Below are 13,558 nucleotides of genomic sequence, written 5' to 3'. Positions count from 1 at the left end.
CTCAGCCCTTTGTGAGACGGCTCGCTTGTTTCTGTTTTACGTTATCACTAATTGTCCGAATGCATCGGTTCTTGTCAAAATACAGAAAATTGTTGTCGGGCGAGGCCTGGGGCGTCTTTTTCTTTGCATTATGTATTCGGAAAGAGGACGTCCTGCAGCTTGACTTAGTCTTTACTTAGACTGGCAGCTGATAAGGACACCTGCAATTTTACAGTAGGGACTACCGTAGGGCTTTAAAATGATATTATTCTCACGAGTCTCGGTGATACTGTGGCACAGAGTGTGGCCAATATGTTGTTGTTTCGCTGAAGGTGGATATGAAACCGAACCAGGGATACAGATCTCAGTGTAAACAAACTAACCCTAAAGCTGTTATAAAAAGCTGCCGCCTGTTTTTATTTCTTCACCAGTTGGGTCACTGAACTACAGAATTTCCTATTCTCCTTCAGGACAATGAGAAACTGTTCACTTTGGCCCCGTGGTCACAGGGCAGAAGGTTACGGCCAGGTAATACTTCTCTTAGGCCTTTAATTCATCATCGCGTCAAATCACATTTCAGTTATTCATGCAGGCACAGATTCTGGGGCGCTGTGCCGAACAACAAAGAAATGTTATTTCCCCAAATGATGCTTCGAGGTCGAGGAAATTTAATCAGACAGGTGGAAAGAACAACAGAGAGTGGGTGTTTCTGTTTTTGCTGCAGAATATAAAGTCGTTCCCAAAGTGTTTCACTGATGCATCCACTTTGTTTTCTGAGACCGGGAAAAGAAATGTCAAGTAACAGGGCAGATGAAGACAGCAAGGTTTTACTTGTTGTGTGTTCTCCTCTAACCAGCTTTAGCCTCTTTTGGATATTTCCCTACATGCAGCACACTGTGTACTCACTCGTGAACCGCACGTGGTCGTTATGCACTTACCAGAACTGCTTCTTCTCCAACTACATCTTTAAATATCAAAGACGCTCTTGTGCTCTCTGGTTAGATCAGCTTGACCTTTTGCTTTGATTATTTGCCGCCTGCAGGGGAAACCTGATGATCAGCCGCAGCGCCTGTCTCAGATGTCTGGGTATGTTTTATTCCCTTTGCAGAGCCGCGCTGCAGGTGTGCGGGACTGTTCCACGGCGCCCGCTGCGAGCTGGCCGACAACCCCTGCGCCTCCCAGCCATGTGCCCACGGCAGAGTGTGTGTGCCCAAGGCTCAAGGTTACATGTGCAACTGCTCGCTGGACAACACAGACGCACGGTAAACCCCCCACACACACATATATCAACTGTTCCAATTCAATACATTTGTGACATACATGTGTTTCTCCTTCCTTCAAGAGCTGATGATGCTGTAAAAGTTTGAGACTTTTAGCGTCCAATATTCACTATAACACTGTTTTAGAAGCTTTTACAGAAGATTAACATTGCAGCTGACTTGTGAGTCTTCTTTATAATGAAGACGGCAGAGACGTAGTGCCGGGGATTTACATTTCCCCCGTATGATCTGAATATTTCATATACCGAAATTTCCAGTGCATAGCTTAAACAATTACTTTAACTCTTTAGTGGGCAGTAAAATATATATTAATATTTCCTGCGAAGAGCGCTGCGGTGGGGGCGAGCTGTGAGTGTATTGCCTCTCTTATAAAGAGCCATAACAACAACAATAATTAACCCACCACTAACTCTCTTCAACAGGGTAAAACACCTAGACCAGGGGTGTCAAACTGATCCAGTAAAGGGCCGTGTGGCTGCAGGTTTACATTCCAACCAAGCAAGAACACACCTGACTCGACTTACTCCATCACCTGAACTGTCTTCACACAGTTGATTTGTTGGACCAGGTGTGTTTTTGATTGGTTGGAATGAAAACCTGCAGCCACAGCGACCCTTTACTGGATCAGTTTGACACCCTTGACCAAGGCCCACAACAATTTATGACACATAGACAATTTGTTACACCAATAATTGTACATTTACAAAATAAAAGTAGTATAAATGTACCCCTGACAGTAGAATAAGCCACTATAAACATATATATGGATACGCATATCAATGGAACCGCATTGTGATGAAATCTAATATCAGATATCATGCTACTGATGTAACTAAAGTATTTAAAGTGCGAATATAATTTGAAAGTTGCCGTTTTGTTTCTACATCAGCTATTTGTGTGCATGCACGTGAACTTAGTGGAGTCAGTGTAAAGCTGTTATTCACTTGTAGTTCACTTGAAACTGTTAATTTTGCTCAGAAGTTCTTAATCAAATAAGAAAATACTCTAAATAATATTTTAAATGTGAAGTTTTCAATTCAGTTTACAAAAATAGGATTTACCATGTGGTTATTTCATATAGATTTTTACTTGTGAAATTACCAGAACATATATCTTGTGCCATGTTGTACATCTATATTGTAATCAAGATATGAAATGACCTATATGGGGATAGAACATTTTGCCCATATCGCCCTAAATAAGACGTTTAATGTTGAAAAAAAAGTCTCTAAGCGTCAGTGCTGGTGTGTTATTATTACAAAACGATGATTTCTGAACATATTTTTGGTGACTGCCGTTGGCACTTGGAGAGGACAGATGGTTTCAAAGAGGAGTAAAAGAAGCATCTATGTAAAAGTAGAGAAACCATCGCTAAACAGAGGAGGAGGTTTTGAGACACCACTTATCTCCAGTTTACAATGCTGCCCTTTCATCCCTTCATCCAACAATCTAACCTCAAAGAACAACTGTTCACAAATGGCCTCCTGTGACTCCAACGACGGTCGTTTAGACTCAATAGAGCACTAACGAAGTCGAAACCAACTTCCCACCAACGACTGTCACTCTAAAGACGGTCGTTGGCACTTGGAGCACAAAGGGTTTCAGTGACATCATCGGCCTTGTGAGAGGTTAAATTCCTGGATCTCCAGACCAGTTAGTTGGACCCGTCCAAGCCTGGTCCTGTTCCTGGTCCAGTCCCAGCCTGGTCCTGGTCCTGGTCCAGTCCCAGTCTGGTCAGATGTGTACATGAACTGATGAAGCCTCTTGGATGAGAGGTGAAACGTCTTCCTAGACAAATAACCAAGTCCAGTTGCTTTTGACGGAAATTGCTTTGAGGATAACGACGACCTGGACAAATGAGAACATTCACAGGAGATTCTGGAGAATATAATTTGATCGTAACTGAGATGTAATGAAACTGGAAATATTCGTTAATCAAATCATCAAAGACAAAAGATGAATCGGTGAAGAACCTGCAGCTTTAACTCTCCCACATGTGCTGTGGTCGAAGAGATCAGGTACACAAACAAACTCAGAGTTAGACGCACAGAAGCGTCCTCGTGATTCCAGCAAGGCCGAATACAAACACCAGCACAACCCTCATTAGATGCAACATCACTTGCGCTGAAGCAAAACCGTGCGTGGCCTTGCATTTGCATACGTTATTGAACATGCACTCTAACTATAACACGCACAGTTGTTCATTACCCCTTCAACCGGCTCCGCGTATTCCACTCACGCCACCAAAGGCTGACAAAGAGAGCAGTCACGTTCAAACGAAATTACAGCAGCGTTTGCATGTCCCCCTCGTGGGATTGATCCGCTCCTCGTGGGCATTAACAGCGATCCGTGTTACAGGTAGGGTTTTGATTAACTGCGGATGAAAAATGACTGTCGGCGGACTCTAATTGCAGGAAGTGGGAGTTTGCTGTATGTGAAACACACAGGGCGGTGTTTTATCATTCTGCGGCACGTTTTTCCGATGCGCTCTGATAATTATCGTCTCATGTGCGTCACATTGTAATCAGTCTGTGCAGTGGACAGCAGCACACGCGAACAGGAAACGCACTTGATGTATGTGTATTTTCACTGAACACCATCCGCACGAGCCGACCGCCATCCATCAAAAGGGTCCAATACAGCAAAGGATACAGGACTTCACGACTCAGCGCGAAAAACTTTTCTATCCGTCCAAACCACAACTCTTTGTCCAAGAAAGAAATAATAATGGATGGCTGCGGGATGTTTTCCCATTTGTAACTGCTGGAATCTACTTTCATTGCTCCGCAGCGAGGGAATTCAACACCTGGGAAATGAGTGTATAACAATGAACAGCAGGCAGTGTTTATGTAAAACAAAATGATAGGCTTTGTCAGTATCACAGCAGCGGCACTTAGCAATCACAGCTCTGCCAGTCGCTCCTCTGGGTCGTTTTTCATGCCTGGGCCTGGAAGATGGAGGGGCGCGGTGAAGCTCGCCGTATCATCAGTAAAATTGAACCTTCACTCCCGGGCCAAGGTGGAAGCCCTTTGTGCTGCTCCTCACTGCAGCACGCTTGTTCTCACTCCATGTTCATGCAAACTCTTTCAAGGAGCAAACAAAATCACAATGAAAATGAATCAAATAATGTGTTTTTACAAGATGACCTTTACTTTAATTTCTTTGAATACAAAAGGTGCACTTTTTAAATGTGTGCTTCAAACTTTTTTATGTAATAATTGTGTTATTATTTATACTTTAAACTGATTAAAACTGCACAAGGTTCAAGGTTAATTTGATTAAATCTTGTAAACAAATCTCTTAAACCGCTCTCCGTTTAACAGAAGTGTTGCACTTGGTATTCATTTAGAGAACCACAGTTATAATCGTTATTTGCTGTTTAAGCTAATGCATCTCGAGATGCTGCGATCATTAAGGGATGCATTTTAACATGAAATAAACTTTCTGTACAGTTGAAGTATGCGGTGAAGCGTGCAAAGGAGCTTTGGGTACCGTCTATTCCTGTTCCAGTAATGGCAGAAAGATGACAAATTTAAACATAAATGTAGCAAAGATTAATGGGAACTAATGGCTGCAGCATCTGCAAGTCACTGCGTTACCATCAGTCCTTTAAACCAATGCATCGTGTGCGTGCTAGCAGCTAGCGCCTCACGTGCTTGTTAACATAACTTGCTCCTGGTCTGTGCTTGTGAAATATCCGCCTCATTCTTGTCATCTCCAAATCTCCTAAATCCCACGTCCTGTGCTCCTACAGGTGCCACAATCAGATAGAAGTCTGTTTGCCCAATCCTTGCCCTGGAGGCTTTGATTGTAAAGTCACTGACGGCACCTTCCACTGTGACCCGCTGCCTCAGGTCAGTCACAACATTCACTCTTTGTTTTCTTTCTTAGTTTTCAAGACGACTGTGGGATTAAATGGATCATACCATCTGTAGGTACCTTATATCGTACTTAATCCATAATTCCTCGTGTCTGTCTATCAGGTATCTCCAATGATCGGCTATGTGGAAATCATGGAGATCAGTGCCAGCGTGCTCGGGTTACTCTTCCTGGTCAGCGTCTTTGTTTGCGTCAGGAAACGTTACGTTCAGCATAAGAAGAAAAAGCCCGTCTGTGTCCAGGACTCCAACGGGTGAGAGCAAATCCTTGTGTCTAAAGTGTATATAATAATAATAATAATAATAACTTGGACTTATATAGCGCCTTTCATTGTACCCAAGGTCGCTTAACAATTGGGGTGTTGGGGGGTCAAAGGACAAGAAATGTCCCCAAAGGTCCGCAACCTGGTGCGGAGGGTGGCGGCAGGTCCTTGTCAGAGGACCACAGGGAGCGTGACTGAGTGTAGGGGTGGAGGAGATCTAATTCAATTCAATTCAATTCAATTCACTTTTATTAATAGTGCCAAATCGTAACAAAAGTTATCTCAGGACACTTTACAGAGTAGGTAAAAACCACACTCTATGACTTATTTATGGTTTACACAGACCCAACAATTCCCCCGTAGAGTACGGTGGCGTTGAAAACCTTCACTATAACAGACAGGAACGTCAGACAGACCCAGCTCTGTGGAGGACGCATATCTGTCTTCTGTGAGTTGTTGTGGTGAGAGTCCATGGAGAGATTTGTAGGTGAGCAGGAGGATCTTGTAGGCGATGTGTGACTTTTACTGGCAACCAGTGGAGCTGTAGGAGAATTGGAGTGATCTGCTGCCAGGGCTTTCCGTGGGTTCAAACCCTGGCAGCTGAGTTCTGAACATACTGCACTCTGCTGAGGGCCTCGGTGGGCAGTCCAGACAGGACACCATCGCAGTAGTCCAGACGGGATGATGAAGGCATGGATGTTCTCAACATTTTCATACAGCTTTTCTATTCTGCACTGTGTTTTTAATGGAGATCCAAAAGGGAAGTAGTCTGACCAGCCAGAGGAAGAAACTGGAGGAGTATTTGATTTCATCTGCAGCAGAGTTTTTTAAATTATGTAACTGTGAAGTTGTACGGGGAAGTCAGGAAGATGCTTTACTTATGAACACAGCATGCTTCGAAATTGATCCACTCCCCAATTATTGAAAACATTTTCACTCCACATCCCAAATATAGAGTCAGAGCTTAAAGCTGCATCTATTGTTAGCAACTAGAGGGCAAAGGATGTGTAAGACCAGCAGACCGGCACACTCCAGGCAACGTGAAGAGGATCAGGGTCGGTCCTAAACAACCCAGTCTCTTGCTGTTCCTTGAATTTGATTATTTTGGTGTCAGCCTTCACTGACAGAAGTTCCTGAATCTCTCTGTCTCTCCAGTTACATTAATATTTAACAAACATATCTTTTCACGCCCACAGCTACTTCCAGCCCAGTCTGTCCAAAAGCCTCAAAGCTGAAAACCTGGACATGAACCCCATAGAGATGAGCTCGCTGGTCGGTCCCACCAACGACCTCGACCACACGCCGTTCAGGTCCCTTCGCCCACGCAGCCAGATCATCTCGTCGGGAGGCGGCTCTCCAAAGATGCAGGGGCCGGTTGTGTGCAGCGTTGCCCCAAACCTCCCCGCCAGGCCACCGTCCAGCTCCGACAACGACTCTATCAGGAAGAACCACTGGGATTATGAAGGTGTGTACGAATGTTTATGTGATTTGAGGATAATGATTTGGACCAGTGCACACTTCTGTCCACCAGAGAGCACTGACAAAAAAAATCAGGTGTGTGTGTGTGTGTGTGTGTAAAGAGGCTACAGGCTATTGAACATATACAGTATGTGGACAATTCACACACCAGCTGCTGCAAAACTGGCATGAAAGCAGCGCTAAAGTGGTGCATATGTGCGATGAAGTTTCACACTACAAATGTAAAAATAGGACCGTTTAATGTTACATGTTACCGTAAAACAGAGCAGAGGATGTGAGTGATGGTGTGAATTTTAGTAAGAAATACTAATAACACAGGTGACATATTTGGCCACACTGTTTTAAGTGACATCCATAAAATCCTTCATCAGCCTCACATGGCGTTGACTTAAAAAGTGACAGTCCAGTCGGTGTCCGTTGTCCCTATCGGGGTCGCTGGAGCTGATCCCAGCTGACATCGGGCGTGCATCAGTTCATCATCTGTAGTTAAAACATGCAGAAAGTTACGGATGGAAGCTTTGAATTCTGATTGTTTGGCTCGGCCCCAGGTCGACCCGTCTTGAACTTTTCAGATATCTGCAGCGGGTGATTTTGTAACGTCACGAGATTCCTGCTGCCGTGCTTGGGAAGATCCACGGATGTTAAAAAATGTCGGCACAAGGAGGTCGAATACTCGCTCCGTTGCTGGTGTTCAGCACTTGTGCATGTAGGAAGTGGTAGCCTGTATGTCCTCCCCTCCTTCACTGTGATTGGACGGCTGGATAAAAACAGTGACGATGACGAGCGCAGCTTCGATTTAACTCTCGTCGACCAGAAAAAACTCCAAACGTGCGGCGCAGCGTAGACGCTCAAGACCAGTTTCCCCTGACATTTTGATGACAACTCAGGGATGCAACTACTCATCATTTTTATTTCCAATCATCTGAAGATGTCAAAACATGTCCATCGCCATTTCCAAGGTGAACTCTTTAAATGTCTTGATTTGTCCGTCAAAATCCCAAAGACATTCAGTTTAATAGGAAATAAAGCAGAGAAAAGGGGCTAAACAGCAATTTCCGCCTGTTTTTAATGAAACATTACTTCAACTATTTATTAATTATCAATAGTTCATTTCCTGTCGATCGACTGATTGATCGGTCACTGATAAGAAGGTTTTAAGAAGGGACTATGAAAGTGTTTCAGCACTCGGCCTATCGTCTCCCAACTGTTCCGTTCTTTTCCACCTTCCCCTTCTTCCTCTTCGTCTCTCACATTCTCTTCATCTCTGTCCCCTTCTTCTCATTCTCCACCCTTCCCTCTTCATTTATCCCTCCATCTATCTCTCTCTGGTCTATTCCTTCGTCCTCCTTCCTTCCATCGCTCAGTTTATTTCTCCTTGTCTCATTGTTAATCTGTCATGCTCTCGCTCTCTCTCTCTTTCTCTCTCTCTCTCCCTCTCTCCGTGCAGCATTTTCTTTTACCGTGCAAGAGATCGATATGCTGCGCTGCAATGTTCTCGAGACGGATGATGAGAGGCAGATCAGGCGTCCGTCATGCCATCGCTCCCCAGGCAACGCTAGTCTGGCAGGTCATTCATCTGCTTGACCTTATCACGGGGAATAAAGGACACATTTTATGTAGTTGTTATCTGGCTCGTTGTTAAAGGGGGACGACGGGTGAATCCTCTACACTTTGCTTTTGATTCACCCTGTGACCCTGACACTAAATTTATATTTTTTTATGGCTCACGCACACACCTGACGTGTTCTGTGTGTCCGCGGTGCCCAAAAGAATAGAGAAAGTATCTCAGTTTTAAAGCGTTGTCGGCTTATAAAAAATAAACTTACGTCCAGAGCAAAGAAGGAGATCAGGTGACGTAGTATAAGGGCGCACTCACACTGTCCATCCGTCGCGTGCCCAAGCACGTTTAACGACTAAAGTCTAGTTCCTTTGACCAGTGTGAGTGCAACTGTACCGCATCTAGGAGCGGCACGCTGGCCGTCCACGGCCCGTTTGGGAGAGGTGGGCTTTAGTAAAGCACGTTTGCACGTGTACGAGCACGAGCTTGCGCCTGTGTACGAACACGAGGCCTACGGCAGCTCCGAGGTAATTTCCTGTGCGCCTGTTGGGACATAGAAAAAAGAAGGAGGGACCATGCACGGACATTTAAAACAATGGCGGTGAAAGGTTCACGTTGGTGTGATGCGGAGGTGGAGTGTTTACTGCAGATTTGGTCGATGAAAAGATTCAAAAACAGTCGACAAGACGCACAAAAACTCTGAGGTCTACGGAAAGATCTGGAAACAAAGCCACGCATCGCCATGACGTCATCAATGTGTGTGACATGTTACGGCGTGATGACGTATAGGCAGCGAGAAGCATTCGTCAAGTTTTTTTACGTGTTCTGAATTAGTTTTTGATGAAGACTAAACACTGAAGGCTGCAGCTGCGCACCTGTCTGTAGTTAAAACATGCAGGAAGTTACGGATGGACGCTTTGAGTTCTGATAGTTTCGCTCGGCCCCAGGTCGACCCGTCTCTGCAGGAGCGAGCCCTCACATTTAGAGAAGATACATTGCATCCTGATTTTTAATGCTCTTTTTGACTGTTTCTTGGCTGTTGAAAAACCACAGTGAGTGAAACAACTAGAGGTTGACATTGTTCAAGAGAAATGCTGAATGCAAACTAATTTCCACCCCAGCAGCCAACCCTCCTGATACAGGCATTAATGTGTACCGTGCGAATTTTGACACTAATTATGATTTGAATTTTCCCTTTTACGCCCCGTTTCACTGATTAATTGTATGGGAGGCCCAGAGGCTGCAAACATTCATCACTTCACAGGTAAAATGCACTTTAACAAATACAAGCAATATATTTGCATAGTAGACTATTTTAGTAGCATTTCACAAGGCCTCAGATTGCTTTTGAGGGCAGAATATTCACATTTGGACTTGCGTTTCAGGTAAGAAGTTGCCTCTAAAATCTTAAAGTGAGCACATTTACGATCACTGTTGCAGGTCGTGGTTGTGATGGGAGATAAAGTCTTATGTCCTCTACAGCGTTATTAAAAGAACAGCTCCTGTTCAACAGTATCGAGTACAGTAAAGGTCACTGTAATCCGTCTTTTTGTCCGTATCGCCCGTGAAACGCTCCCTTTCTAATGCGACTCCGGTGCACAGGACAAAGCTAATATGTAAACCGTGTCGGCCATGTTGTTCTGCTCAACGCTACCCTAAGGTTACTGTAGCGCAGACTGACGGAAGCGTGGCAGCCAATCAGCGCCTACGGCCCCTCCGACCACCTCCTCAAACGTATCATCAATGTCATACACATTCACACGAGGCAAGGTGGGTAAGGCCCAAGGACACAACAACCATGACACAAGTAGTGCATGGCGGAGATCGAACTGCCGACCCTTTGGACATTGGCCGACTCGCTCTACCAACTGGGGGGCTGGAGTCTCCCTTAGAGAGAGAGGCAGAAGTTCAGCATCCGTGAGGAACTCGGAGTAGAGCCGCTGCTCCTTTGCGTTGAAAGGAGCCAGTTGAGGTGGTTCAGGATCATCTGGTAAGGATGAACCCTGGCCGCCTCCCTAGGGAGGTGTTCCAGGCACGTCCAGCTGGGAGGAGGCCTCGGGGAAGACCCAGGACCAGGTGGAGAGATCATATCTCCACACTGGCCTGGGAACGCCTCAGGATCCCCCAGTTAGAGCTGGTTAATGTGGCCCGGGAAAGGGAAGTTTGGGGTCCCCTGCTAAGGCTGCTGCCCCCGCGACCCGACCCCGGATAAGAGGCTGAAGATGAGATGAAATCTGCAGTAAACACTCCACCTCCGCATCACACCAACATGAACCTTTCGCCGCCATTGTCTTAAATGTCCGCGCATGGTCCCTCCTTCTTTTTTCTATGTCCCAACAGAAAATGACCTCAGAGCCGCCGTAGGCCTCGTGCTCGTACACGTGCGCACGCTCGTGCTCGTACATGTGCAAGCGTGCTTTACAAGAGCCCTCCTCTCCCAAACGGTCCATGGACTGCAAGCGTACCACTCCTAAATGCGGTACGGTTGCACTCACACTGGTCAAACAAACTAGACTTTAGCCGTAAAACCTGTTTTGGCACGGTACGGATGGACAGTTAAAGTACATACGGGCATCTGAACCTGTACATGAACCACTCCTGTCTTCTATCCACCATGTTTCAGTCCGCACCAGTGATCTGAGACCCGGTCCTCTGTTCTTTCGAGCACGAGAGAAAACAACAGCTCTTGTTCGTAACTATTTATTGAACTGTGCGTAAGTGTGTAAGTAACATAAGCAAGGCTGGGCCCCTTTGATGTCTCCTCACTCTACGGAGGCTGCTGTCAGGTGTTTCATCTCTGAAGCCTCCAAACATCTTCATCATCATCATCGTGTAAATAATCCATCTTTCACATCTCTCGCCCTCCTCTTCCTCTCCACTATGCCTCTCTTCTCTTCTCTCGTTATCTACGCGTCTCTCCCTCTGACCTCTATCTATCCGTCTTTCACACCCTCCATCACTCGCTCTGTTTTTCAGTCTTATTCCTCTTCTCTTTAATATTCCTCCCCTTTGTTATTTGTCCGTCTCCATCTGTTGCTCTCTTGATTCTTCTCTTTTGCTCCTTTGTGTCTCTCCGCCTCACTTTCCCTCCTTCCTTCTGAGTAGTTCTCTCTCTCTCTCTCTCTCACTCTCTCTCTCGTGTTTTCTCTCTCTCTTTCTCTCTCACTCTCTCTCTCTCGCTCTCTATCTCGTGTTTTCTCCCTCTCTTTCTCTCTCACTCTCTCTCTTTCTCTCTCTCTCGGGTTTTCTCTCTCTCTCTCTCTCACTCTCTCTCTCATTCTCTTTCTCATTCTCTCTCCCTCTCTCTCTCTGTCTCTCTCACTCTTTCTCACTCTCACTCACTCTCTCTCGTGTTTTCTGTCTCTCTCTCTCTCCCTCCCTCTCTCTCTGTCTCTCTCTCTCTCTGTCTCCCTCTCTCTCACTCTCTCACTCTCTCATGTTTTCTCTTTCTCTCTCATGTTTTCTGTCTCTCTCTCTCTCCCTCACTCTCTCTCTCGTGTTTTCTGTCTCTCTCTCTCTCCCTCCCTCTCTCTCTCTCTCTCTCTCTCTCTCTCTCTCTGTCTCCCTCTCTCTCACTCTCTCTCTCTCTCTCTCTCTCACTCTCTCTCTCTCTCTCTCTCCTTGTAATTCATTCTGCTACTTTATCTCATTCCCTCCCTCTGTTTCACAAACACGAGCAGCTGGGGTCGGGCTCAGTATCCTCAGAAACCTAAGTGACAGCAGGACGTCTTTCTGTTTGAACAAACGCGTCTGCCTCGTTAGTTTGAGAGTTGTGGGGATGAAGAGCGGTAAGTTGACGCGTTAATCCTCATTCTTGTTCTCTGATTCTTCCTCCCATCTGTTCCGCAGAGTGCTCATGGTTGCAGGTGTACGAGCTAAACCGCAACACTGTCGTCCTTTAATTATAACTTTATCATAACACCAATAAGAACAGCGTGTGTGTGTGTGGGGGGGGGGGGGGGGGGGGGTCTCATCTGGCACAATGGCTTTCATGAAGTTAGCAGCATTGATAAAAAGCACATACTGTTGTAGTTGTTATAGGTATTTACTCTGGCGTGAGGCGGGGTCCACCCTGGACAGGACGCCAGTCTATCGCAGGACACATAGAGACGAACAGAGACAGACAACCATTCACACCTACGGGTGATTCAGAGTCATCAATGAACCAAACACCTGCACGTCTTTGGACTGTGGGAGGAAACCGGAGAACCCGGAGAAAACCCACGCAGACACGGGGAGAACATGCAAACTCCACACAGAAGGGCCCCAGCCGGGATTCAAACCAGGAACCCTCTTGCTGTGAGGCGACAGTGCTAACCACCACGCCACCATGTCACCAGAACAAATAAGACAATACACAAATAAATAGTGTTCAGAGTACACTCTGAAAAAGAGAATAACTGAAGTATGAATCACTGCAAGGTCATCAACATCCTTCACTCCTGCTGCAGTTAAACCTGCAGAAGAACACTTCACTGCTGCTACTGAGTGTAACTTCTTATCTAACATCAGACAGGACACCATCAGTATTTCAAGGTTGGTGACTTAGCTTGATATTAGTTCCAGGGAAAATATTGAAGCGATAAAGTGTTGGGGGCACACAGGGCTGTGCAGAAAGCCTGGGGGCTTAGCATCAAGGTCGCCCTTGAACAGAGTTGTGAGTGGATTGTGTTGACCCGAGAAGAGAGGAGCTCTTCTGCGTCTGCAGTGAGCAGCTCGTCCGGATCAATCATTCGTCTGAAATCTTAATCGTGGTGACTTTAGGACATGAACTTTATTTAGACAACTCCCCTCCATCTGTTCCACTAATGCCACCCACACCCCCTCAAATCCACACTGAAGGATTTAATATGCAAATATTGAAGGCTCTCTTTAAACCCCAGACTTGCTTAAATCCGTCCTGCACGCCCCGCAGAGCGACAACCGTCCCAGTGATGATTAAAATTCATCTTTCTGTGATCAAAACTTGTTGTTGTTGAGTTGTTTGTTAAGTGTGAGAGCTGATGTCACTCTGTGGCAGCTACTGAAAACTGAGTGATACACGTCTGACTCTGGAAGGTGTGGACTTCCACACACACCTGCGTTTGGTGGAGTCATTTTTTCACAATTAAAAGTCATACT

General features: G+C 45.7%; 1 protein-coding gene across 2 annotated transcripts in view; it reads left to right on the top strand.

The window, feature by feature from the left end:
* Window positions 1-13,558, top strand: part of fat2 (FAT atypical cadherin 2) — a 136,355-nt gene that overhangs the window by 116,461 nt on the left and 6,336 nt on the right. For both annotated transcript variants that reach the window (XM_083914897.1, XM_083914898.1), the window contains exons 25-28: window positions 1,088-1,241; window positions 5,014-5,113; window positions 5,243-5,391; window positions 6,597-6,865. In XM_083914897.1, coding sequence (XP_083771023.1) covers window positions 1,088-1,241; window positions 5,014-5,113; window positions 5,243-5,391; window positions 6,597-6,865 — 672 coding nt within the window. The remainder of the gene's footprint in view (window positions 1-1,087; window positions 1,242-5,013; window positions 5,114-5,242; window positions 5,392-6,596; window positions 6,866-13,558) is intronic.

The sequence above is a fragment of the Echiichthys vipera genome (genome assembly GCF_963691815.1).
Source record: "Echiichthys vipera genome assembly, chromosome: 6".
Lineage (NCBI taxonomy): Eukaryota > Metazoa > Chordata > Actinopteri > Perciformes > Trachinidae > Echiichthys > Echiichthys vipera.
Note: the sequence above shows the minus strand (reverse complement) of the source record. Positions and strands in the feature narration are given on the sequence as shown.